The 27,066-nt window shown below is 41.1% G+C and overlaps 1 protein-coding gene across 1 annotated transcript; it reads left to right on the top strand.

Moving 5' to 3' along the window:
* Positions 1-1,519: 1,519 nt before the first annotated feature.
* Positions 1,520-26,235, top strand: apoba (apolipoprotein Ba; the record flags this gene model as incomplete). Its single annotated transcript, XM_079751810.1, has 29 exons — positions 1,520-1,601; positions 2,020-2,061; positions 3,083-3,195; positions 3,377-3,522; positions 3,836-3,983; positions 4,225-4,377; positions 4,906-5,030; positions 5,122-5,198; positions 6,145-6,601; positions 7,153-7,270; positions 8,182-8,328; positions 9,917-10,134; positions 10,299-10,497; positions 12,677-12,853; positions 12,968-13,171; positions 13,271-13,438; positions 13,617-13,819; positions 13,942-14,124; positions 14,479-14,609; positions 14,995-15,205; positions 15,293-15,465; positions 15,595-15,770; positions 15,893-16,014; positions 16,160-16,533; positions 16,678-24,159; positions 24,259-24,370; positions 24,595-24,621; positions 24,789-24,975; positions 25,069-26,235. The coding sequence occupies 29 exons, from the start codon at positions 1,520-1,522 to the stop codon at positions 26,233-26,235; spliced, it is 13,122 nt and encodes a 4,373-aa protein (XP_079607936.1).
* Between the last annotated feature and the right edge of the window lie 831 nt (positions 26,236-27,066).

Here is a 27,066-nt window from a genome sequence, read left to right as displayed (position 1 = left end):
TTCCATTTAGAGCATTTGGGTAGGCTACTTATGGCGCGTTTCCACCGAGCGGTATGGTTTGGTGCGTCACGGTGCGGTTCAGTTCGGTACGGTATCGATGTGGCTATGCTTACGTAGCTGCCGCGGTTATCCCCATCCGGCTTAAACCTCTCCGACCATAAGGGAACTGTCGGCGGTGGAAATGTGAGCTGCACCTAACCGCACCGCTCAGTGGAAACGCACCAAAGGGGTCGTACCTAGATAGTGTGTCCGTTTCCTTATCCAAAAACAGCCCAGCAGACGGCTCTGCCTGCTGACTGCCAGCTGTGTGGGAGAGCGGCTCTGCCACAGTCCCACCAAGGACTGGATCTTCAAACAACTCAAAGTGGCCTGTAGAGAGAGAGTCATTCTCCATCGATACAGAGCAGGGCCTGGCATTACAGACATGTAGCAGATGGGTCATGGGTTCACCTTGATCTAGTCTGTTCTGCCTTGTGCGTTTGGGTTCTGTGATTTCTGGCATCTTGTATGCCTTTAAATTAAATCTCCAGTTTATTCTGTACTGTATGACATATTTGACTTAACTGAGTTAATATGTTGAGTGTTATAGGACCTGTTGTATGGACCCCCATAAGGGTCTTTAACATTGTTGAGTGTTATAGGACCTGTTGTATGGACCCCCATAAGGGTCTTTAACATTGTTGAGTGTTATAGGACCTGTTGTATGGACCCCCATAAGGGTCTTTAACATTGTTGAGTGTTATAGGACCTGTTGTATGGACCCCCATAAGGGTCTTTAATATGTTGAGTGTTATAGGACCTGTTGTATGGACCCCCATAAGGGTCTTTAACATTGTTGAGTGTTATAGGACCTGTTGTATGGACCCCCATAAGGGTCATGGGGCGGGGGGGGGGTTGTTTTTGTCATGCAGTTTAGTAAAGGTTGTAGGACGTTCCCTCGCAATACTTGTGTATTACCTTGCAATACAATTTTGCGTATGAAGTAGCTTAGCAGAAAAATCCCAATCATGTCCCTTTGGGGTACCGTATATTCAATGTGGTCTTTTATTTTTCCTAATGATCAGAACTCTCCTGAAAATGAATTGTGAATGACAGATACAACAATATATAAATGAAGGTCTCCTTATGTGTCACTGTCTTCAAATAAACATTTGATTCTCATGGTAGTTCCTCCATCATTTCACAAACCATGTGACTCAATGATGCTGCCTTTCCATACTTCAAATGTAGTATTTTCAAAGTATATATATATACATTGAAAAATATATTTTCAAATATCTTTTTCAGATTATAGATTGAGGCCTCTGTAATGTTAGGGTAAGGGTTAGGTTACCCTACAGTGCTGAGAGGTATAGTCAATTTGAACTTTGAGTTGTCCGTTATTTATCTTTAGGCCTCTGCAGGATTTTGTGGAGGAAGGTGGGCTAGACAGAGGGGGGCGTTATAAAAGACCCAGATGAAGACGTTTCAGCCAGTAGAGTTGGAGGACGCAGAGAGAGGACAGCGTACATTTTATTGAATGTTTTCCTTTCCTCTATTGCCCGTCATGGGGGGCATCAAGCTGCTCATTTTGCTCCTGCTGAGCAGCTACGCCTTAGCTCGTAAGTTTAGCATTAGCCTCACCTCGGCACAACATGGCTGCCTTAACCATTACTAATTACAATACTATTTAAATGAACAACATTTCTGGTAAATACTCAACACACTACTGGTAAATAATGATTGATTTGCAATGGAATGAACATATCTTTCTATCTACAACTCAACTGGGCTGTTTATCCTAAAAAGATAAAAACATGTTTATATACTTGTCATATACGTATACATTGATTGACATTGTCATTGCTTTAAATATATCTACTCAGTTTACATTTAATTTACTTTGTGGTCACATATTTAACTTTATTAACCTTATATTATAATATATATATATATATATATAATATATAATATAACTTATATTAACCTATTTCCTAATTAACAAGCCTTACTTCTGTAATTAATCTTCTCATCTTCAAGAGCAAGGCAACGAGAATGCGGAGCAGACATCAAGATGTGTCTGTAAGTCGATTTAAATCTGTTATCTGCTTCTCACACATATTTTGACATTTCTTGGGTTTATATATTGAAATATATATATATGTACGTATGTATGTGTGCAAATTTTTATGATTTTATTGCCAGTTCTCACTTTATGTTTGTAAAAATATTGGCTTTAGATTAGTTTTACAAATTTGTGGCAACCACATGTGACACATTGACATCTGTTTGTGCTCTAAAGTAGACAAAAATTGACCTGTTTTTTCAAGATTGCAGAGGCCAATGGACCCTCGTCCTCTCTGTTCATGGGTCAATGAAATGTGTTGTTAAGATAAAGCTTTAACAGTCGGTAGTTTCAGGGCGAAGAAAAAGGACAGTATTTGAATCACCAGAAAATGCAAGGTCTGGTCTCAAATCATGATCTGGATGGGTTGATGGTTAGGGTTAGAGTTATGGACCCGGGTTAGGGTTAGGGTTATGGACCCTGGTTTAGGGTTAGGGTTAGAGTTATGGACCCGGGTTAGGGTTAGGGTTATGGACCCTGGGTTAGGGTTAGGGTTATGGACCCTGGGTTAGGGTTAGGGCTAGAGTTATGGACCCGGGTTAGGGTTGGGGTTATGGACCCTGGGTTAGGGTTATGGACCCTGGGTTAGGGTTAGAGTTATGGACCCGGGTTAGGGTTAGGGTTATGGACCCTGGGTTAGGGTTAGGGTTATGGGCCCTGGGTTGATAGTTAGGGTTAGGGTTATGGACCCTGGGTTGAGGGTTTATCAAATACATGTTATCATAACAAGCAAGCTGACGGAAAAAGGGATTTGATCACCACAGAATTTCCTAGATCGCAAAGGTGAAAAAAAAAGACGGTTGAATGGAATATAAACAACAGATATGTAGAATACAATTAGTATGTGAGAAAATAGTGAGAAAATAAAGAGCAAACAATTGAAACCATAAATCAATAATGTAATGATAACTGTGGCACGTGTGTTGTACTACAACAGTAATAGAATCCAATTGCCCATGTACCTTTTCCTTTATACAGTGGCCAGCCGATACAAGGCCTATAAAAAATATGTCTACCAGTATAGCACTGAGAGCAAGAATGGGGTGGTGGGCGCTGCCAGCCTCAGGAACGGCCCCAAGGTTACTTGTCAGGTACACATTCTTTTTTTATATAAAAAATACTATAATCACTTTTAAATCTATTTGGTGATTTGACTTGGCTCAGTGAATAAAAACAGCAGTTATTCCCCTATTATATATAGGGGAATATATAGTATATTCCTCTATTCCCCTGATTATCTCTTCCGCCCATGTCCTCACCACCCCCCTGCAGGTGGAGGTCGAAGTCCCCCAGGTTTGTAAATTCATTCTCCACACCAAGTCCTGTGCCCTCAGTGAGGTGTCCAGCATGGACGCGGGGGGCCGGCCCGTCTACGGGCCAGCGGCTACCTCCGACGCTTTTGAGGCTGCCATGGCAAAGTGAGTGCGATGTGTTTCTGAGGCTGGCATTTTATACACAGCAGGAAACTCCAGTGTCATATCATTGACTGGTTTACATCTGAGACATGTTTTCGAAATGATCTCCCAGTAGCAATGTTGTACCACAAATACAATGAGTGGTGTGACTTATCTAAAATACTCATTCATATAATTATCTGGAACTGGATGCCATCCATTTACATCATGGACAATACAGTTCTGGTGTATCATGTTTGTGAAGAAATAAAATAAATAAAAGAGCCTAAGAACATTTTGAACATGTTGTGTTGCTCCGTTCTCCATCATCATCCAGGAACCCTTTGAAGTTCACCGTGGAGCAGGTAACCAATGTCGACCTGTACCCCGAGCCAGATGAGCAGGGCAACATCCTCAACGTGAAGAGAGGCATCGTGTCCGCTCTGCTGGCTCCAGTGGAGGAGGAGCAACACAACAGGGTCATGGTGAGGGCATCACTCTCCAATGTTAGGGTTAGGGTTAGCTAACCCTAACCCTAACCCTAACTCTCCAATGTTCCGCCCATATTCATAAACAAGCTCATTGAGAACCACCATACATCGAAATGTTCCACTGGATTGCACTTTTTCAATATCACAAGGAATGGGTTGCAAGTGAAATATTCATGCGTTTACAGTATGCTCCTTTTAAACATAACAGACGTATCCTTTCCTCTCTCTTTGCCAGAACACTGTTCATGGTGTGTGCGCAACAGATTACACCATAAACGTCCAGAAGGACATCGCAACTGACGTGTCGCTGTCCAGAGACCTCTCTGGGTGTGATCAGTTCTACGGCAGGGTGAAGGACAGCAGTCCCTTGGCCCTGATTCAGAAGCTGGTAAACACACCCCCAAATCCAAATGAAGGTCAACATAAACATTAGACGTGCAGCCAGTTGTGTTATATTGGGGGCATATTAATTGATTCAAAACACATCATTGGGATCTATTGTAATATGCTATTGCAGCAAGTGACGATACAACAACAATGTCAATCAACAGTGATTCAAGTGATCAAACCTTGTTTGATCCTTTACCTTCTCAAGGTTGCAGCGTTCATCCAAAGAATGTTAAATTATTTTGACTTGCACTGTAACTCACAAAACATAAAATATTGAGTGGAACAAATGTTTAATTTAGTTAGAAACACTAAACATTAATTTCTGTATCGACCATTGTGATAAGTAATATGTAAAATGTACAGGTGTTCTTCATATCAAATAGGCATCAAAATATTGTACTCTGATTGTTTAACATTGCTAAATGGCTCACTATAGGGGGGCCCTACAAACTTAAAATATACAAACAAATGAAATTACAACATAATTCATTTCAAAAGAGGAAAAATACTGTTTCTTTATCTGTAGCATCAACCCATGGCTAAGTTGATCAGAAGCACCCAAAATTGTAACTACCAGTTTGACAACCGGAGGAAGCACATGTCAGCAGCTGAATGCACAGAAACTCACGTCTTCCTGCCCTTCTCTCACAAGTAAGTCCCATCCACGTAAGAATCTATGTTGAGCATTGAGGTACAGAAAAAAAGCCTCACTATTGCTGATTTATTTTTGGTTGTCTTGCAGAGGCAATGGGATGTCATCTGTGGTCACTCAAAGGTTGACCTTACAAGAGTATCCAAGGATTAATAGCAGAAACTTTGGTGAGGACAGCTTTGAGTCTAGATTAAACCTGCAGTATGTAACTTTGGCATTGCAGCTCAGAGGATGGATTGACATCCACAAGTCAATCCATCCAGAAATGTTCTCAAATTTTCTACGCTCTGTTCTGCGTGCGTGTGTGTTCTGCATGCGTGTGTCTGTTGGCCGTGTGTGTTCTGCGTGCATGTGTGTTCTGCGTGCGTCTGTGTTCTGCGTGCGTGTGTGTGTTCTGCGTGCGTGTGTGTTCTGCGTGCGTGTGTGTGTTCTGCGTGCGTGTGTGTTCTGCGTGCATGTATGTGTTCTGCGTGTGTGTTCTGCGTGCGTGTGTGTGTGTTCTGCGTGCGTGTGTCTGTTGGCCGTGCGAGTGTGTTCTGCGTGCGTGTGTGTGTTCTGTGTGTGTGTGTGTGTTCTGCATGCGTGTGTGTTGGCCGTGTGTGTGTGTTCTGCGTGCGTGTGTGATCTGCGTGCGTGTGTGTGATCTGCGTGCGTGTGGGTTCTGCGTGCGTGTGTTCTGCGTGCATGTGTATTCTGCGTAAGTGTGTGTTGGCCGTGTGTGTGTGTGATCTGCGTGCGTGCGTGTGTGTTCTGCGTGCGTGTGTTCTGCGTGCGTGTGTGTTCTGCGTGCATGTGTGTGTTGGCCGTGTGTGTGTGTGATCTGCGTGCGTGCGTGTGTGTTCTGCGTGCGTGTATGTGTTCTGCGTGCGTGTGTGTTCTGCGTGCGTGTGTCTGTTGGCCGTGCGAGTGTGTTCTGCGTGCGTGTGTGTTCTGCGTGCGTGTCTGTTCTGCGTGCGTGTGTGTGTTCTGCGTGCGTGTGTGTGTGTGTTCTGCGTGCGTGTGTGTGTTCTGGTGCGTGTGTGTTCTGCGTGCGTGTGTGTTCTGCGTGCGTGTGTGTGTGTTCTGCGTGCGTGTGTGTGTTCTGGTGCGTGTGTGTTCTGTGTGCGTGTACAGAGGTTGAGCCCTGGCGCGGCAGCTGGCTCCACTTCCAGAAGGCAGAGGACAGGGCTCCGGTTCAGACTGGGGCCGCTGTGCTCCGCACGTTGGAGGACTTGAAGGAGCTTGCTGGGACAGGCGAGGGCCAGAGGAGGGCGGGCCTGTTCCACATGCTGGTGTCTGGGCTGCGCGGGCTGCGGAACGAAACACTGAGCAGCGTGCTGCCCCAAATGCTGGACGCGTCCGCGGCCCTGTCCTGGCAGGCCCTCCTGCAGTGCGGCACGGCGGAGTGCACCAGCGCCGCCCTGCAGGCGGTCCGGACCGTGACAGGGATGCCCCTGGAGATGGACGCCCTGGTGCACGGGCTCAGCCTGCAGGGCGGCGCTGATGCCGGCCGCGTGAGAGACATGCTCAGCACGGCCAGGTTCAGACAGAGCAAGGCCATCATGTATGCCCTGGCCTACACCGTCAGAGGGTACAGTACAACTAGTTCCTCCTCCATATCTATGTTCTTTTTATCCACTCTTACCTGTGATCAATGCATTCATAAACACACCGACAGAGTCGCTTTGAACAGAGTTATTTGATTGGATAAAAGCCCTGGGGCTTTTAACTTTACGATATATATAACTATATAATGATTGTAAACTGTTAACACATCTGAATCACACATGCCACCAAAACTACCGGAAAGAGACTCTTATTTTACTGGTTGCACAATAAATGGCAAACTACAGAAATGTACATGATCCAAAGTTGGGCTTCCCAAATCAGCAAGTTAAGGTCAGGAAAATGATTGTGTTGCTTGGTAACAGTCAAATCCTGTTGCGGAATTATTTCTGTTGGCAGAGTCAAATAAATGATTAAATAAACAAAGAACTCACAATCTGTTGTCGCTAATAAATGGCACTTGTAGAACTGTTGTATAAAATCGTTGATTATCTGTGTATTTACGCATCACAGGATGATATACAGTGAAACAGCACTACCTCTCGTGTGATATTGCTCAATTGACATACCTTACAGGTTCTACAGAAACAATGAAGGACTCCGGATCCCAGAATTGACAGAAGTGTCAGACTTCATGGCGACTATATTAGAAGACTGCTCAGTGAACCCAGAAGAGTCGTACCTTGCACTGAGGGTATGTGTTCCAACAATGTCTCATGTCGTCAACAGGTCAACATTGTTGACAGGATGGTCCCGCGTTATGTTCTCCCACTCTCTGTTTTCTCATGTAAACACAGATATCAACTACATTTGTCCAAGAGTTTGTTACATGTGAAATGAAGCAAAATAATACGCTCTCTTTCTCCGGTGACAAAGTCGTTTCACGACGCCTTTCTTCTTCGTCGTTTCTTCTATTTGTCTCTAACTCATGCTCCAATAATTAGTCGATCGATGCTTCGGATTTTGTGGATGCCACGGAATACATGACTTATCATTCTAGTAATATTTAAGATGATCGCAATGAGTTCTGCCCGTTCTGCCTCCATTATGTCTATGGTCAAATCAAAACAAACTACAGGGACAGCGGCCACACTTATCCAACCTCTTGCGAACTTAGACCCTACGTCATATCCCGCCCCTTGCAAGCCCAACCCCCCTAAACCCCCTGTTGATTCTACTGATATCCAAACAACATAGATGTCTGCAAAATTAAAATGATTATCCTTGCTTCATAACCTAAGGAGAAAATTATTATGCTTGCTTTATTACGTAATACGTGAACAAAAATGTTATATGTTGTAACATTATAGGCAAAATGTTATTATATTATGCGCTCAGAAATTTGTTACATTATCGACTGGGGATTCCACATTATAGCTATGGGTTTAACTAGAGGTTGAGGTTGTATAACCAGTATAAATTATAAAGTGGCTCAGTGCCAGTATAATTCACAGTATAAAGTAAGAAATAGGGAAATTAAATAAAGAACACAGAGAACAGAATAAGCAATCAACACAGATTACACGTAAGTGAAGACACACTGGGAATGGGATGAAGAGTGACGGAAACATTGTTCTGAAATGAATCCCTAACCGTAAACTACAGGTAGTCGGTGTCATGGGTCGAGCCATTCAAAAAGATGGCAACCAACTGATTCCATCCATCCTGCGGTGTGCCCAGAGCGCCACAGCTCCACAGTCCAACCAGAAGGCGGCCATCCAGGCCTTCAGGCGGATGGGCATCACTGATGAGGTACAGTAAGAAGATCACTGCATTAGCGTACTCCACACCTTCTGTTTGATTTAAGGATGAGGATCTGAGCGTTAGCAGGCAAGACAACGCTGTTGCATAAATTAATTGTTGCACACACATGAACAACATTTGGTTGAACTTTACATTACAGTGTCTTTGGTACAGAGTAGTTATTACACATGTTATGTGTGATGTCACAACACGTAATCACATGCACTTTTAACATTTAATAAAGTTATGGAACAGCCCAACCTTAAACTTGTCATCTTGAAGATCTCCATATCGTTCTCTTTGGCTGTTCCTCACATTAACAATTCCCCCAAATGCAAAGGCTTTCATCAGTGGAGCATAGGCTAGATCACGATTGTGTTACATCATTTGGCGATAGACAGGGACTTAACTGACATGTATTAAGGTAAGGACATCCAGTCAAACCATACTGGGAACCTACTCTTTCTCCCATTACTAAAGCAGACCCCTTACTGTCACTGCTGCATGATGCTGCAAGTACTTATTAAAGGAGACATATGATGGTGTTTTCCCAACAAGTGAACATGGTGTATGAGTTCCAGAAAACATGTTTTTGATAGAGATGATTGCTAGAAGTAGCATGTAGGAAAAAAAAAACGCTATTCTCCCCTACCGCTATTCCCCTCTGTTTCAGTCCCTTCAGAATGTGCTTTTTCTGGTGTCTGTAGCTTTAATGCAAAGGAGCTGCTGCCCATTGACCAATGAGCTGTCAGAGTGAAACACAGCATGGAGGAGAAGGGATTGTTGACGTTTGTGGGCTCCTGGAGCTCTATATCTATATAATAATAATATTATACAATATAAAGGTATCTATATAATATAATATCTAATATCATGGCCAAAAGCTATGTGCGCCTCAGATTATATTATGAATCATAAAGACTGCGTCTGACGTCTCTGGTACTTCCACAACAAGTAAAGACTCGTAGTGGGGGTTATCTCGGCCATGGTTGAGAAGAATTGGGTGAAAGGAACTTTGGCTTTGACTCTCTGAAGTCCAGATTGAACCGCGACTTGGAGGAGAAAGGGATTATACTCCCGGAGCTGAGCTGCCGGACTGCCGCTTCCCCGACTCCCTGCCAGGCAGTGGGATGGCAAACTGACAAATTAGACATCTATTTTGTTATGGAATCTCCCTGCTTCTGTAATGCGCGAACATCTACGCCCAGCGCTCTTCTGCTGGTCCGCAAAATCTTATCTATGCTGATTGGAGGGGGTGGGAGAAGCGGGTGGTAATATTCATATGTTCCTGCTTCCTATGCAGGAGTCGGGCCGAAACTGACTCGGTCATCTGGAGACTATAGGCCGGGTACTTTCAGAAATGCATATCTCACTCAAAAAATCATGTACAGACTTATTTCAAAGTTTGTATGCTTTTGGCTGCACGCATATTAACAATATAAATCGCCTTTATTTTTGTAAGTGCTTACAATGTCACTCTCTTCCAAATGCCTTGGGAACACAAAGGGCCTTTTTGAGGAGCCTTTAACATTCACCCTTACACTGAAACTGAAATTGACTTGACTTTAACAAACTGGTTGCAACCCTTGTGCCACAGATTCAGAATGTGCTCATGGAGATCTGCAGGAACCCTCAGAACCCTGTGGAGCATCGCGTGGCAGCCTACCTTACCCTGATGAAGAGGGCAGATCAAGCCATGATAACACAACTCCTGAACTCCCTGGCAGGAGAGGAGGAGCCACAGCTCAAGAACTTTGTATTCTCTCACCTTGACAACATCCGCAATTCCCTCGACCCAGATATGCAGAGGTTAGGGTTCAATAATCATTTATTCATTTGTTAATTCCTTCATTCATTATAAAACAATGTTGAGTGAAAATGCTATGAATAGCAAAAGATTAGTTTAATTTAGATTCAGTTTTGTTGCCGTGGCCTAAATGTTTTGGTTACCAACTTCTCTATCCCTCCTGAAGAATAAGGAGTAATGTTGAGGCGGCCTGGCGAGGCCAGCCATCCTCCTCGTTTATGGGCCCCAGCACATCGGCCAGCTACAGGCTGGAAACACCCCTGGGCTCAGTTCAGAGTAACCTCATCTTCGACGGGGCCGACACGCTGCCAAAGGAGGTGATGCTGGAGACGACCCTCAGGGTTCTCGACTTCAGGGAGGATATCTTTGAGGTATGGCTGACATTTTATGACCACAATCATTTCTTGTACAAGATTATTTTGGCGGGGCAAATCATTTAAGGTTGTGATGTATTCATCTGTTAAGGAATCTTCATGTTTATAGAACTATTTAAATATAGAAATTATGACTATGCTTATACCATTGCCTTCACTCCTCTGCAATTAGTCCCATGATCACCAAAATCATCAATCATTCTCTCCGGTCCAGCCATGTCCCCACGTCTCTGAAAACTGCTGTCATCAAGCCATTACTCAAAAAGCCCAGCCTTGACCCCGAAGCACCTGCCAACTATCGCCCCATCTCCGACCTCCCTTTCCTATCAAAGGTGTTAGAAAAGGTAGTTTCTGCCCAACTCCACAACCACCTCATAACAAACAGTCTTTATGAGAAGTTCCAGTCTGGTTTCCGCTCTGGCCACAGTACGGAAACTGCCCTCGTCAGGGTCAGCAATGACCTGCTGATGACTGCTGATGCTGGCTCTCCATCACTTCTCATCCTTCTCGACCTCACTGCAGCATTTGACACCGTCGACCACCACATCCTTCTACACCGCCTTCACTACTCCATCAGTCTCTCTGACACTACCCTGGGCTGGTTCACATCATATCTCGATTTAGCATCACTGGGTGATGTCACTTGTGTCACTTGTAGTGCCTTCACACTATACATGCTCCCCCTTGGTCGTGTCATCAGCCGGCATGGAATATCTTTCCACTGCTACGCTGAAGACACCCAACTCTACATCAAAACAAACCCAAACCCCTCTGCAGCCCTATCCACTGTCCACCTGCCTGGAGGAGGTAAAGGTGTGGATGACGGCTAACTTCCTGCAGGTCAATGGCTCAAAAAAAGAAGCCATTGTTGATGGCACTCCACACCAGACCCGGTCATCCACTATCACCAACATCAGCCTCAACATCCACCTTTCATCCTTAGTCACTAACCTCGATGTCAGAATGGACCCTCACCTGACCTTTGAGGCCCACATTCAACATATTTGCAAAACCTCCTTCTTCCACCTCAGGAACATTGCAAAACTCTGCCCCATACTCACTCTCCCCGATTCCCAAAAACTTGTCCTCGTCTTTGCCTCCTCCAGGCTGGACTACTGCAACGCACTCCTCATTGGGATCCCCAGCAAGAACATCCAGCGGCTGCAGTACATCCAGAATAGTGCTGCCAGGATCCTGATGGGGGAGTACCACCACATCACACCCATCCTCAAATCCCTCCACTGGCTTCCTGTCCAGTACAGGATCGAATTCAAGGTTTCCCTTCTGTCCCACCAGTAACTCCATGGCACTGCCCCCCTATACCTCAAAGAACTCATCACCCCCCATTCCTCCTCACCCCATCTCCGCTCTGGACAGGCCAAACTCCCCCAGCTTCCGAGGACAAAGCTCCGAACTATGGGCAACCGCGCCTTCTACTCAGCTGCCCGCAGTCTGTGGAACGCTCTCCCTGACCATCGTAGGGCCACAGACTGTGGATTCTTTTTAAAAAGTCCTGAAAACCCTAAACAACCTTTTTAGAAACTACTATTTTAAATGATTATTTTTTCTTTGTTATTTTTTCTTTTTAATCCAGTTAGTCTTTTATGTTGTATTTATTTTAATGTGCATTGTCGCACTTTGAGGTCATTAAGTTGATGTAAAGTGCGTTATAAATACAATTTATTATTATTATTATTATTATTATTATTATTATTATTATTATTATTATTATTATTATTATTATTATTGTTATTATTATTATTATTATTGCCTGGATGAATACTTAACTGTTATTGACTGGAGGGACGATTACTTTTGATAAATGCACAGTTTTTATGTAGTTGATGAACCAGTATAGCTTTGTGCAGTAATGCATCACTCTTCAAACTTAAGGTCATATCTTCCAGTCTTCATCAGAATCTGTTATGAAGCCTGGTGAAGATGAAGACCTTACAATGCTAACTATATAAAAAAAATGGACCTAGTGATCTGTTACACTCTTCACCTTTTCTACGGTTCAGTATCTTGAATGAACAATACCACATACTTGTGGGAGTACATCAGTTACCAAAAAAAATTGTCCTTTTTCCACTTTACCCAATGGCATGGTTAATATTTCCTGATTAACTAGTTTTTATTTTCCTTTGATCCATTTTTGTAATCTTTACGTTGAAAGGTGGGTGTAGAGGGAAAAGGATTTGAGCCGACCCTAGATGCTCTCTTTGGAGAGAGGGGCTTCTTTCCTGAAGCTGCATCCAACTCCATGTACAACTCCGTAGCCTACAAAGTCCCCAAGGTGCTCCAAAGAATTTTCGACCGATTGGCCCCTGACGGAATCAGAATGAAAAGACAGGTAACGTGGTATCAGGGACCCATCATAACATCATTATGCAGAAACATAAGGTATACATTAAACTCTGGGTAACCTCAACCTGAAACACCTGAAAGACCACTCTTTATGATCCAGCTCCCACAGGACCTACTACTGGACATCAAGAACAGCTTCAATACCCTCCTTAATGACATCGGCTCCTACCCGCCCCCAGAGGCCACTGCCTACCTGACGCTCCTAGGAAGGGAGATGGGATATATAAAGTCCAGTGAAATGAAGCAGATGGCTGATACTCTGTATACATACTATCAAACTTTCTTCAAGCAGCTACCTGCCAAGGTAAAAGCTTTTCAGAAGCTAATAAATATCAATTTTTTTAATAAAAAAATGTATTATTTATTGAAATTGGCTATGTTATTGTATATTTTCTCCAAACAGGCAATTGCTGCACTGACTTCAAGCACTGAAAATGACCTCTTTGCACACTACATCTTTATGGAAAATGTAATGTCATTGCCTACGGCTTCTGGCTTACCTCTCAAGTTCTCGCTGGCTGGGGTGATCACCCCTGGCACACGCGGAGGTTTGAATTTGGCTCCTGACATGGTAGGTTTCTACTGCTTGATGTAATCTAATGAAAACATCTGAAGATAGAGAAAGAGGGGTCGCAAAATACTAGAATCCTCTGTTTCTTGTATCAGTTAAATTAATACAAAACTAATATGATGTTATCATTCATCTTTTTCACATTTTCTATATCTCACCATCATTGTATTCTTTGTAGCGGCAATTGTCTTTCATGCCTTCAGTTGGCTTGGAATTTATTACCCAAATGGGAGTGCATCTTCCAGATTTTGTTGTGGCCGGCCTCGAGATGCACACAAACATGCACCATGAGACTTCCTTCAACGCCAAGGTCACAATGACCAATAACCAGTTCAAGCTGTCTATCCCTGCCCTAAAGACGAACACTCTTTTTAGCTTCAGGTATATGGTAAACCTGCTTCAAGTTATTATGAACGTGTTCAAGGAGCAATGGCAAGGCTCAATCTCCATCCCAGAAATATGTAAATGTTGCCCATGATTTAAATGTAATTCTTCCAAATCAGCAACAAGATACTATCAGTCTCGTCCAGTGGGATGGCCACTGTGCCTTCCATGGTGGAAGATAGGGTTGAGTCTACGGAATGTGATACCCTTTTACCCGGTCTGAAGCTGTGCACTGCTGCGCGTTACCCTAACGTCAACTCCACAGATGAAAGCCCCAACTACCCTCTTACAGGAGAAACCAGGTATATGCTTATCTGTGTTATGATAGTGGATGCTTATTAACTTAAAAGTTTGTCAGAGAAATATTGACACACACTGGATGTGTGTCAATGAATTGCCTATTAAAGGTTAGAAATGCCTCTAGAGTCAAGCAAGAAGAATCTTGATTTAATGTCATGTTAGTTTAAGACTTCTAGTTGGATAATCTCTGAAGAGTTAATTAACATAACGCAAAAAGGATTCACAAGATCCTACACTGAAAAGGGTTAGATAGGAGCAAACATAAAATAGCCTAGATTATCCTTATTAAGATTTCAATGGATGTCTAAACTGACCAAATGATAATATTATCTTTGAAAACTTTATTTCACTGTCAGGTTCGCAATAGAGATCCAACCCACAGGGGAAGTTTCACAGTACATTGCCACCCTCACCGGAGAAACACTGCGTGAGGGTAAAGACGGTCGCCATAAAGTGGACTCTTTGAAGCTCTCTTTGAAGGCAGAAGGTATGGAATAATTAAACTCCAGCTTTTTAATATAATAGCACTGTGTACTCAATGCAAGTTTCAGCATCTACAGATATTTAAAAATATACCCTTTTTACATAGATTTCAACGTGGGACATTACATCTTTTCTTTGCAGTTATTTTTTAAACAGTGCAACTTAAATGCCTCAAGGCAAAAGATGCTTATCACTGGGTATTAATGACGTGGTTATAGTGCTAGTCACCTGGTTTGTTGCTACGATTTCTATGGATGTTCTGCCAGTACATGCAATGATTATTAAAACACATTTCAGAATTCCCTATGTCAACATAGATGGAGGAAACCTAGGCATAATTTAATTCGAGTTTTTGTAATGAGTAAATGCTGTTTCTCTGAATCAACCAGGCACTGAATCAAAAGAAGCAACAGCCATCCTGAAGTACAACCGCAACAAGAACATTTTTACAACTGAGGTCAACATCCCTGATTTTGACATGGAGCTAGGTATAAAGCTAGCTGTGACCGACACTAATGTTAAGGGCAAGAAGATGAAAGGTGTCACCTTTGACGTAACCAACAAGCACATCCCACAGCTGACTCTGGTGGGACGTACCAGGTAATTCTGGACTTCATAGGTAAATGACAGTTGGTATGACATTTTTATGACACTGTCTGACATGGAATGTTTTTTTTTTTAATATAGGCTCGAGATGATGAAGAACGCAATGTTAGAACTCCAAATGGCTATTCCTTCCCTCAAAGCAGACAGCACTCTCACACTGACCATGAAGAACGATGATGCGGTGATCATGGCTGTAGAAGCTGCCCTTAACCTCCCAGAGACCAACTCTGTGCAGAAAGTGACCCTGATATATGGTAAATGTCAACATGACTATGACAAACTGGAAATTATGAAAATGTATGTGTAAATCAATATTTCTTATTCATACGTTTTTCAAATTTCCTTTTTTGTTCCTCCGTTGGATTGTTTGTAACCCTTCACAGATGACAACAAATTTGAGGTTGAAATGAACTCCGATACAAATTCAGACATCCAGAAACTGATTCCAAATATAGAGAACTACCATAGGCAGCTGCAGCAACACATTGATGCCCTTCTGGACCAAAGGGTGGCTCAGACGGACATGAAGCTGCGTCACATTGTCACAAAAGGCATTGAGGTAAATTCTTGAATGACGAATTATTACAGTTTTTATTACAATTATCACTCAGTTTATTCCATTTTTTTTAATATTAGTATTTATTCAGTGATCTGTTATTTATTGTAATGTACCCCATAAAGGCAGGTAATATTTGGCTGGACAAGTTGTCTGCAAGCATCCCCTCGATAGAAAAACTACGGAGCAAGAGAAGCATCTCAGATCTTACCTTGCCTGCGCTGCCTGAAAGATTGTTTTTTCAAGCGTAAGTTTTCACTGGATTGAGCTATTACAGGGTTATGTTTATACCACTTTGATGAATAGATTAACTTTGAAAACCATAGCATGTTTTAAATACATGGATTGTTCATAATTGTATTGAAATGATGTGTGTTTTGACTTCTTAATAGAGACAGTTTATTCAGATACCAGTTCAACAAGGACAAGATGGATGTGAACATTCCTTTACCACTTGGAGGGAAGACCTCAGAGGAGATACATTTCCCAGCCACCTTATCCGTACCGAACATTAATATACCAACACTCGGTGTCCACATTCCTGCCAAAACCTATCCAGTACCAACGTTTACCATACCACAATCCCTGGACTTCAGTGTCCCTCTCCTGGGACTTTTTGAGGCATCCACAAAGATAAACAGCAACCTTTACAATTGGGAAGGCACCATCGCTGGGGGTAACAACACCATGGATGTACCCAACTACATTGTCCAGTACAAAGCTATGGCCCAATCCCCTTTCAACCCATTGTCATATACAATTGAAGGTAAGATAACACACAGTTAAAATGAATAATTGAACAGAACCATGTTTGCTTTGTTACTCGATAGAAAAGGTAAATAAGATGTCAGCCGTTGCCTTTTCTGTTTATTTATACTGACATTACTCTCATTTTTGTTTGCTGTTGAAGGTTCCGGGATGGTGTCTGGAAAGGTTGATAATGTAAAGTATATTGTGAATGGCTCCCTTAGCCATAGCCTCATTGATGCAAGCTTCAGCATTTCTGAAGCTTTAAGAATGATAGACAATTTGATTGCAAGGGTAAACTATAAGCTCCTAGTATCAAGTCCCCTGGGCCTGCAAAGCTCTCTTGATTACTCTGCCATATCGACCTCAACTGCAGATAAAGTCACAGGAGATGGCACATTGGATGGATTGCTTGAAATAGGTCCACTGCATACCACTGCCACCTACACACAAAGCTACATCCTCCTTCCTCAGGTCAGAGAAGGCAGGGGAGAGTCCAGCCTGCGTATCAGCTCACCGCTAATCCAACTCAACAATATTATACAGGGAGTTTATGCAAACAATGAGTTGAACATTGTATCCAAAACAAATGTTCAGGATCAAGTACTGCAGCATGTGTCAGAGCTTAAGTACAAAGGTGCACAGGTAACCCTGAAGAGCAATGTGGTTGCAGCAGCTCTGGGTAAAATGCTTAACAACAAACTTGAGCTTGGCTTGTCCAGTCAACTGGTGATTTTCAGAATCGAGTCCCAGGCAGATGATGCAACGAATAGGGCATTCTCCCTCTTAACTGGAACTGTGACTTCATATGGACTCGAAGTCAATTCGGAAGGTTCGCTGACCTCTAATGTAGGTCGAGCTCTGCACAAAGCTTCGTTAACAATAAACCAAAATGGTTTAACCACCAGTGGAACTAATAACATTCAGTGTAGTCCTGTAACATTTGAAAACGTCTTTAACAGCAACATAAACCAGAATGGAGTGACCCTCTCATCTCTATCAAAGGCAATGGCTGAGGAAGCTAGGGGAGAGCTGAACATTGAAGTCAAAGTCACAACTACAGAAGCATCATTGAATGGCGTTTTCAAGGGCTACGCACACGATGCAAGCACAAGAAACAACCTTAATTTCCTATTAAACCGAAGGACTTTGAGCATTTCCAGCAACTCAATGGGATCACTGAAGCAGGGAAAAACTGAAAATAACCACACACTGGTCCTCACTCTATGGACTGCAGATCTCCACTCCAAAACAGACAACTTTATCTGTGAAGATGTTTACTACAAACATGATATCAGGATTATTATGAAACCATTTGTCATGTCAATAGATGTAGCCAATTATTTGAAGCTCCAAAGTTTAAATTTGACCAATGAGGGACACCTGCGACTGCAGCCAATCATGATGGACCTAACGGGAAGCTTGAAAGGAGCCAATGGAGACGTAGATCAAATCAAACATACATACCAAATCAAATATGCAGACATGGCAGGGACCATGAAGTCGAGTGCATCTGTGAGAATAATGGATGTCAAGCTGAGTCACAACTGTGAATTGGAATTTGCTGGACTTGCCTCCAAATCCATATGTGAAGCACAAGCCACCTCTGAATCCTTACGTTTTGATGGGAATATTCGCACAATGGCTGTGCCATTTAGTTTCACCCTGGATGGACTTATCAATAGCGATGGAGAATTAAATCTATTTGGAAAACACACTGGACAACTTTATAGCAAGCTGCTGATCAAGGCTGAACCAGCCGCCATGGCATATTCACATGACTGCCAGGCATCAACCAAGCATACGTTAGAACGTGGCGTGTCCTCTAGTCATTTTGATAACAAATGTAATGGGCTAATAACACCCAGCAAACAATCTCTGAACTGGAAGTCTCAATCCAAAATGAATAGGCATGATTACAATCAGGAAATCAATACTTACAATGACCCTGCAAAAATTGGATTTGAGTTTTCTGGCGTACTTCTTACAGACCTTTTCAGTCAATTGACTTACATTAGAGAAACAAAATTGCCAGAAATACAAGAGTTCAAGACCTCCGGTTTTTTAAAGTATGATAAGAACAGTGACTGCCATATTGCTGAGATTCCTTTCATAAAGAACCTGCCTGCTGCGTTTGACATTGTGAAAGAAGCTCTTCTGAATGCTTTAGAATCTCTGCAACAATGGGTCAATAGCATTGATTTTATTTTGTTAATTAAGCAATGTAAAACCAGGCTAAATCAGATACCTATGGAGGTGAATGATCTTATAAGACAAATGGATCTAGAGAACAAAGTAAAAGAGATAAAAGAAAAGGTAACTTATTGGATAAAGGACTTTTCTGTAACAATAGATGACCTGGAACTTGCTGTGGAAAAGCTGAAAACCGACTTTGGAAAAACATTAATGGAAATTGCCCACAAAATCCAAAATTTAATTTGTACAATCAAAGACTTTGTATCAACAGGAGACTTTTATGATTTCACATCGAATACACTCTCAAAAATTGGGAATAAACTCATGGACTTTGATCAAAACTACAAAATCCGACTCACAATTATCAAAGCATTAAATTCTATGGAGGATATTGTAAGACAGATTGATTTGAAAAAACTTACAGAAAGCAGCCTTGCTTGGCTACACAATCTTGATGCTACGTACAATATCTTGGAAAAAATTAAGAAAACCATCGCTAATTTAAAACACGTAGTTGAGACTTTTGATGTCAAAATGTTTTTCCAGGATTTAAGAGATGATATTATTTCATTGGATATACCTCAGTATTTTCAGCAACTCTCTTACGACATACCCTACTCTGATATAACAAACGTGATTGAGTCTATGAAAGATATTATTATCAATTGGATTGATGAATATGAAATACCAAAAAAACTCAATGCAGTGTATTTCTACATTAGGGATCTTATTGCTAAATATGATCTTGATGAAAAATTTAAGGACTTATTAGATCAATTAGTGGAGCTCATCAAAGAATTAGAAATTGAAAAAACTGTACAGTTAGCAGTTGATCATTTGAAAGCTTTATGCAATAAATTTCAATATATCTATGGTGAAATTATGCAATTCATTTTTCATGTAACCGAGCAATTTAAATTAATTGACTTGAAGCAAATCTTTCAGGAGCTAAATAGAGGCATCTCATCAATAATAAATTCAGTGAAGAAATTTGATTACAATTCATTTGTTGACGAGTCTAATGAGAGAATAGCTGAAGCAATAAACTACCTTAATGAGCAGATTAAAACATATGGAATAGTTGATAAAATAGAGGCCATTAGGGACTTTTTAAGAGAAAGACAGACTTCAATTATCAAATACATTGAGAAGCTCAAAAACACTAAAGTCGCTGAGGTTCTACAGAAGTTCTATGATGTGATTAACACCACAGCTTACATTGACATGAAGATGAAAGTGAAGGAAATCTTAGAAGACACCAGGCAGAGAGTCCTTGGAATGGACATCAGAGATGAACTCTACATCCACCTTCAAAGGGTGAGTGAGTCCTACTCTAATATGATCACTTTCGTTTCTGAAAAGTTGAGTCAACTAATGGCAGAGATTCACAAAATATCAAATGAACATGACATTATTCAACAAATTGAAGAGGGCATGCTTGGTGTTCTGGATGCTCTGAAGAGAGTTGAAATTGTAGTGCCATCTTTCAAAGTACCACTTACGGACCTGACCATTCCCCAATTCAAAATAAAGCTGAACAAACTACAGGAGATCAGCATACCAGATAGAATTTCAGTTCCCGGATTCACTATCTTCAATTTCGCAATTCCTTCATTTACCATTGATTTTAAAGAGATCAAAACAGACATAATTGCAATAATAGACCGCATCAGAGAGTATGAGATCCCAATGATTGAGCCTGCTGAAATCTTTGGAGATCTTAAAGTGCTCTACTTGTTTAATCTGCCAGATTTGACTTTGCCAGAAATTACTCTTTCAGAAATCAAATTTCCTGTGATCAACATTCCCAAATTGAATCTGGGAGACTTTAGTATAACAATGCTTCCCATTCCAGAGATCACAGAGATTCCTGAGATACCCAGTGGAATTTGTCTTCCAGTTTTTGGCAAGCTCTATAGTGAATTTAGACTGGACTCTCCCTTTTACACCCTTGTAACAACAGGCCTTATCCAGAACTCAACAACTACTTTCAAAACCCCACAGTTTACTGCCTTTTTAACCTCCAAGGGAATGTCAAATGTAGATCTCCTTGACTATTCCTTAGATGCCATGGCTCGTGTAGAAGCTCCCAGAATGAAGAAGTTGATGTTGACAGAGACTTTAAAAGTCACTAATGTAGCCTTTTCTATTGATCATGAGGGTTCATTGACCATAACTGGACCATCTGCTGAAGTAGCTGTAACCACCACTGCCAAGATAACTACTAAAATGAATTCATGTAACTTGGTCAACAAGGGAAAACTTACACTAAAGAGTGGAGTCACAGCAGCAATGGAAACAACCTACAATCATAACCTGAACATTTCAATGGCGGAAATCTCAAGTGAAGCAACAATGACACAAAATATGGAAACCAAAATAGAATCTGGTATTGTTTCTGGAAATATTAAAAACATCGGAAATGGAAAATGGTCCATTCAAGACTATTCTGATGAAGGCACGCATAAATGTGATCTGGAATTCACTGTCAATTTTGGCACTGCTAACTTATCCATTGAGGGAGAAACTAAAAGTAATGCCATTCAATTTAAGAAATATATTACTGCTGAATCAGTAATACTAAGTCACATCATTGTTGATGCAAAAGCTGAGGCTGAACTTCCATTTCTTAAAAGCAGCGTCTTTTCTTTGAAGGGCGAGGCACATGTTGAAGACTTGAAAATTGCACTGACAGCGTTTTATGATGCTGAACTCATTGGAAGATTGAGTGGACCAGTGTCTCACTCTTTGGAATTCTTGGTTCAGCCGTTTGAAATAGTGTTCAATTGTAAGAATAAATGCAATGCCAAAATCTCTCTTCCGCTCAAACTCACTGGAAAGTCAGACTTCCAGCATGACTTTGGCCTAATCCTTAATCCGGAACAGCAACGGCTTGGTTGGGCTGCTTCAACCAGATTTAACCAATATAAGTACAATCACAATTACACAATGGAAAACAATGATATAGAATTGTTCCTACATGCCACAGCATATGGTGAGGCTAATTTGGACTTTTTGACTCTTCCCCTCAGTATCCCAGAGATAACAATTCCTTACCTCGAAATTAAAACACCTGAATTGAAGGAATTCTCTATTTGGGAACATGCTGGCATAGGATCCGTATTTACCACTCCCCAGCAAACATTTGATATGAACCTTGACCTTCATTTCCATAAGAACCCACAAATGCAAAGCATCAATGTCGATTTTGGACCAATTTACAGTGCAATTGGTGATATTCTCCCTGGTACCTTTGAAGATTATAGAGATATGTTGGTTGCCTGTCTGAAGGATTCCTATAACCAAACGGAAAAACATTATATCAAGCGCAATATTGAAACTCCTAGCCAGCCTCCTCGAATCTTCAAGTTCCCTCAATATAAAGTACCAATCCTTAATATTGAAGTTTCTGCCTTTACGGCAGAGATGCCAGCTTTCAGCTACTTTGTTCCAAAAGAGTTCAGTACACCAAGTTTTAAAGTTCCAGTCATAGGCTTCTCTGTGCCATCCTATAACCTTGTTCTGCCATCGCTAGAACTGCCTGTCATCCATCTTCCTGAGACGCTGAACAAACTTACCCTACCTACTATTACTCTACCTGCCATACAAAACAAAATCTGGATTCCATCACTGGGTAATGTGTCTTATGAGTTCTCTTTTAAGTCCTCTGTGATTACGCTGCGGGTGAATGCTGACATTTTTAACCAGTCCGACATCGTGGCACAATTCGGAGCTTTATCAACTTCGGTTTTCGATTTTTTAGATGGAAAACTGGACGGAGCTGCTAGTTTGACAAGAAAGAGGGGAATTGAATTGGCTACATCTCTGTCTGTGGTTCACCAAAATCTAAAAGTAAATCATGACTGTGCTGTAAGCCTCACCAAACAAAGCATGGAAAGCTCAATGGCCAACATTGCAAAACTCTATCTACCCTTCCTTAATTTGGAAGTGGATCAAGAACTCCTTGGAAATACCATTACGAAACCAAATGTAGCCTCCAAAATGAAGCTGAAATACATGTTTACAATTCCATTGATTTCTTCTCTGGCCAAGGGTAACATAGATCATAATTTGATACTAGAAGCTCTTGCATCATATATGCCACTGGACATATCTAGTAAAGGAAAAACAGATGTTTTAGTGATGGACAGTTACAGTTTTGAAGGAGATCTAGAAAATGAGGCCAATATCTACCTTAATGCAAAGGGCTTGCGCTCAGCTTTTAAATTTCTTCTGATTTCAAACATTGACCGCCAAAAAGAGCTGCGAAAAAGAAAAAACATCTTTCATTTAGATATAGACAAGAGGTCTGCATTTGAAGTGTCTTTGCGGCGGCTTTACGCAACAATGGAATACACCAGCCATAATAATGCCAACTTTGCATTTGTAGATACACTGGGGAAACACACTGCTAAAGGAACACTGGAGTTTGTTCCACTGACAACCCTGAAGGCTACATTGGACAGTGATGCACTTCAATCATCAGCTGCACTCATTCAGAACATAAACCTAGCCATTTCAAGGGAGAAGCAGGCCTTCACCTGGCATAGCGGAGGACAGCTGGGAGCCTTCAGCAATGCCATTGATTTAGTTATCTCCAATGATGAGGCTGAAGTACGAATGGACATGACTGGCTCAGTTGAAGCATACATACAGTTCCTGAAGTCCCTGAGACTGCCTGTGTATCATCGGTCCCTCTGGGATGTGCTCAGGTTTGATCAGGCTATAATAAGCGATCCACAATTGTTTAATGCGTCTTTCAGCATTGTGTACACAAAGAGCCAGGACGGAACACTGTTTTCCATACCATCTCAAATATTAGACGATGGAGTCACTTTCAGCATCCCTGAGCTTACCCTGGCCGTGCCTGGCTGGGTTAAACAAATTCCATCTAGCATACGGAAAATTGATATGCGAATTGAAAACCTTGACTTTCCTGATCATTTTATACTACCACCAGGAATCTCAATTCCAGCCTTTGATGTCCCATTTACAACCTTGCAAGTGCAACCTTTCATTGTTGATATGAAGAATTTGAACATTCCAAAGACAATCACTACTACAGCTTTTAACATCACGCTGCCTGGCCTGCCAACAATGTCCATTCCCAGCTATAACATAGATACCCAGTTTCTTCCTGGAAAAATATCCTTCCTTTCACTTAAGATACCCCAACATGAAATCACCATCTCTGCCTTCCAACTCCCAAGTGAAAGTCCATCCATCACTATTCCACAGCAAATTATAGAAATTCCTGAAATTGCCATATTTCTGCCATCAAGTGTGTTCATCCCAATGTTTGGTGCCCTCACTGCCACATGGAATATTTCTTTACCCGGATACAATGTGGCAACAACAGCCAAAGTGGAGAAAAAGGATTCCCACCTTGTTACAGCTGCAAAGTCTACCTGCTCTTCCACAATGAACTTCTTGGAGTATGATCTTGATGGTTTGATATTTCTTTTGAATGATTATTATATTCAGTTTTCATTCATAAGATTGAGGGATATTAGCCTGAATTGAATGTCATTCTATAATATTTTTGCAGCCGCTGCAACTCTAGGATTTGACAATGGACTCATGGATCTCAATGGCAATTGCAACTTCATTCACAGTGATGTAAATGTAGCCTGGCAACACACATTTGCTCAAAATATGAGGTAAATACACAAAATATACGGCAGATATTTTGGCCCTTAATGTCTTTGCTTTAAAAAAGTTAATATATTAATAATATGATAATATGAATATGTATTGTAGTAGAAAGCATGTCCAAAATATTTCAATGAATTGAGTCTTAAAACATGATTTGAAGTTAAATTTGTGTCCTGTGTGCATCTTAGTTATGGATGTATTTCTTATTGTGGATTATTTTCTATTCAAGGGTTAAGCGTCAAACTGCTGAGGCTGTGTAAGTTCTCAAATTGCTGACTATTGTGAAAAATATTTAGTAAAATTGTACATACAACATGAAGCTAATTTTACCTTGTCAATGTAATTATTATGTTCCGGTGGCTGGGCAACAACCTCTAAGAATGTGTTTTCCCCCATATAATATCATTTTGTATTTCTTTTTAGGGTGTCTCATCATACAGTTAATGTTGACATCACCAGCCCAACCTTTGCGGATTTGAGCTTTCGCTATGCCTCACGCAAAGATGGAATCACAGCATCCATGTCTTCTCCATCATCAGGCTTCCTTGGACTGTATATTCAGCGAAGCTCTCTATCACAGCTACATGGGAAATTATTCAGTCGGTATTTGGTAAGATACAGTTAAAAAAACTATGTTATGGGCATTTCTATCAATATGCTAGCCTATCCTTTCTTTTAAAATCAATCTTTTCTACTTTTACAGAGGAATCCTGGGAAGGATATTGATATTCTGAGTGTCAAAGCCTCTATTAAAAACTCAGAAAAGCTGAGCATACAGACCTCTTGGAACATAGGATTCCTTGCTGATTTTATTGAAGGCTTAAAGGGTAGATTGCCTGCCATTACTGAAGCAGTGCTCAAGTTCATTAATAAATACCACACTGCCCACTTTGGTTTTGACCTTAATCGTGGTGGTATGAAGTTGAGGAACACACTCACGAATGCCATGGAACAAGCTCACAAGGACGTTGCTGAGTCGGTCAATGCACTTCAGGAATTAATTTATAAGCTTGGCTCTCAATCAATGGCTTTTGACCTCAATGTACACATTTCTAACAGCATTAGAAAATTAAGCAAATATGCTGAGCGGGTTGTTGAAGACACAGTGGAAGCCATTTTGATCTTCCTACGTAACGTGGAGATCCCTATGCCTGGATCTGATCAGAAGCAGACCGGTCTACAGGTCTTCCAGTGGGCCTGCCGCTATATTTCAGATGAATTTGACAGAGCCATGCAAAGGTTTTCAAGGCTAATGAACACTGTAACTAATAACATTCGAGGAATAGAGTTTACAATCCCCGCAACTGATATTGTTTTTAAGGGACAAGAGATCCGGGAAGAACTAGCGTCTGTTTGGAAATCCCTGCTTGAACGGAGAGAGCAGGCGCTTCAGATCTGGAGGGAGATGTCTTTGGAAAAGCTATTCCAGAGCCTTAGTGATTTCTTGCAGATGTTTGTCCACAAGGCAGACGAGCTCATTGCTTCCCTCAGAGCTGAAAACCCAGAGTTGGCCTCCCGAATTGATGGGATCTATGCGGAGGGGGAAAACACATTGATATCTTCAAAACAACACATTGAAGACGCAAAGAAACATCTAGCTCAGTATAAAGACCATGCAAAACTGAACATTCAGGAAGTATATATTGGCATGAGTATGGAACGTATAAACAGTGATCTTGAGGACCTCATCAACATTGTCCAGTTACATCTTTATGGAGGATTGGAGGAATTTCTCGTTTTTTTGGAAGATGTAATACAGGATACAGGAGCATTTAGGTTCAGTCATAAAAGTTTGAACATTGATATTCCTCTTCCTTTTCTTTGGAAGTCTTTTGCTGAATGGCCGATGATATTTCGAACCATGAGATGATTTTATTTCAATTTATGGAAATAGGGAGTATGGATTAGGATGTATCAGACATTTTCATTGTTTATCATAATTAAGGGTAGGTAATTAAAAATGGTGTTATCTGTATGACATTGTAATAAAATATGAACCTAAACTGAATTAGTATTTATTTATTTCATGCAATCAAATACGAAATGTATGTTTGTGTCCAGCCTTGGATCGTGAATGATTGATTAATATATCTCAAAGTATGCAGTGTTTTCCTCTGTTGGTGATTGCTGAAATTTAAACTAGTCCTTTTCTTAATATCGGATATAAATGCCTCGCTTTTTTAGTTTTACTGAGGAATGCATTTAATTGAAAATTCAAATACACATTTCTAGCTGGTGCTGTGCAAATAACACATTTTATTTTGAATACTATGACTATGACATGTTTGGCAAAAAGAAAGGTATTATTTAACGCAGTATCATCAGTAAGTTTTTTTTTTTTTAAGGATGTAGACCTACCAGGTTTCAATTAGACTGCTTATACAGTGGAACTGGGATGGCAAACATTTTGGATTAGTAAAGATTTCTGTAAAATGCAGCGCAATGATTTGTGACATAATGAAACGGAACCTGTCCGGAGTAAAACAATACATACATATATATATATATATATATATATATATATATATATATATATATATATATATATATATATATATATATATATATATATATATATATATATATATATCTAACAAACATTAACAATACATTGTAAATACCTACAACCCACCCTGGTCCCTGGCACTAACCGGTCATCTTCAGAGTATTGAAAAGTAGACCGAGAGAGGATCCTGCTTGT

Source organism: Pollachius pollachius, assembly GCF_949987615.1.
Source record: "Pollachius pollachius genome assembly, chromosome: 15".
NCBI lineage: Eukaryota > Metazoa > Chordata > Actinopteri > Gadiformes > Gadidae > Pollachius > Pollachius pollachius.
Note: the sequence above shows the minus strand (reverse complement) of the source record. Positions and strands in the feature narration are given on the sequence as shown.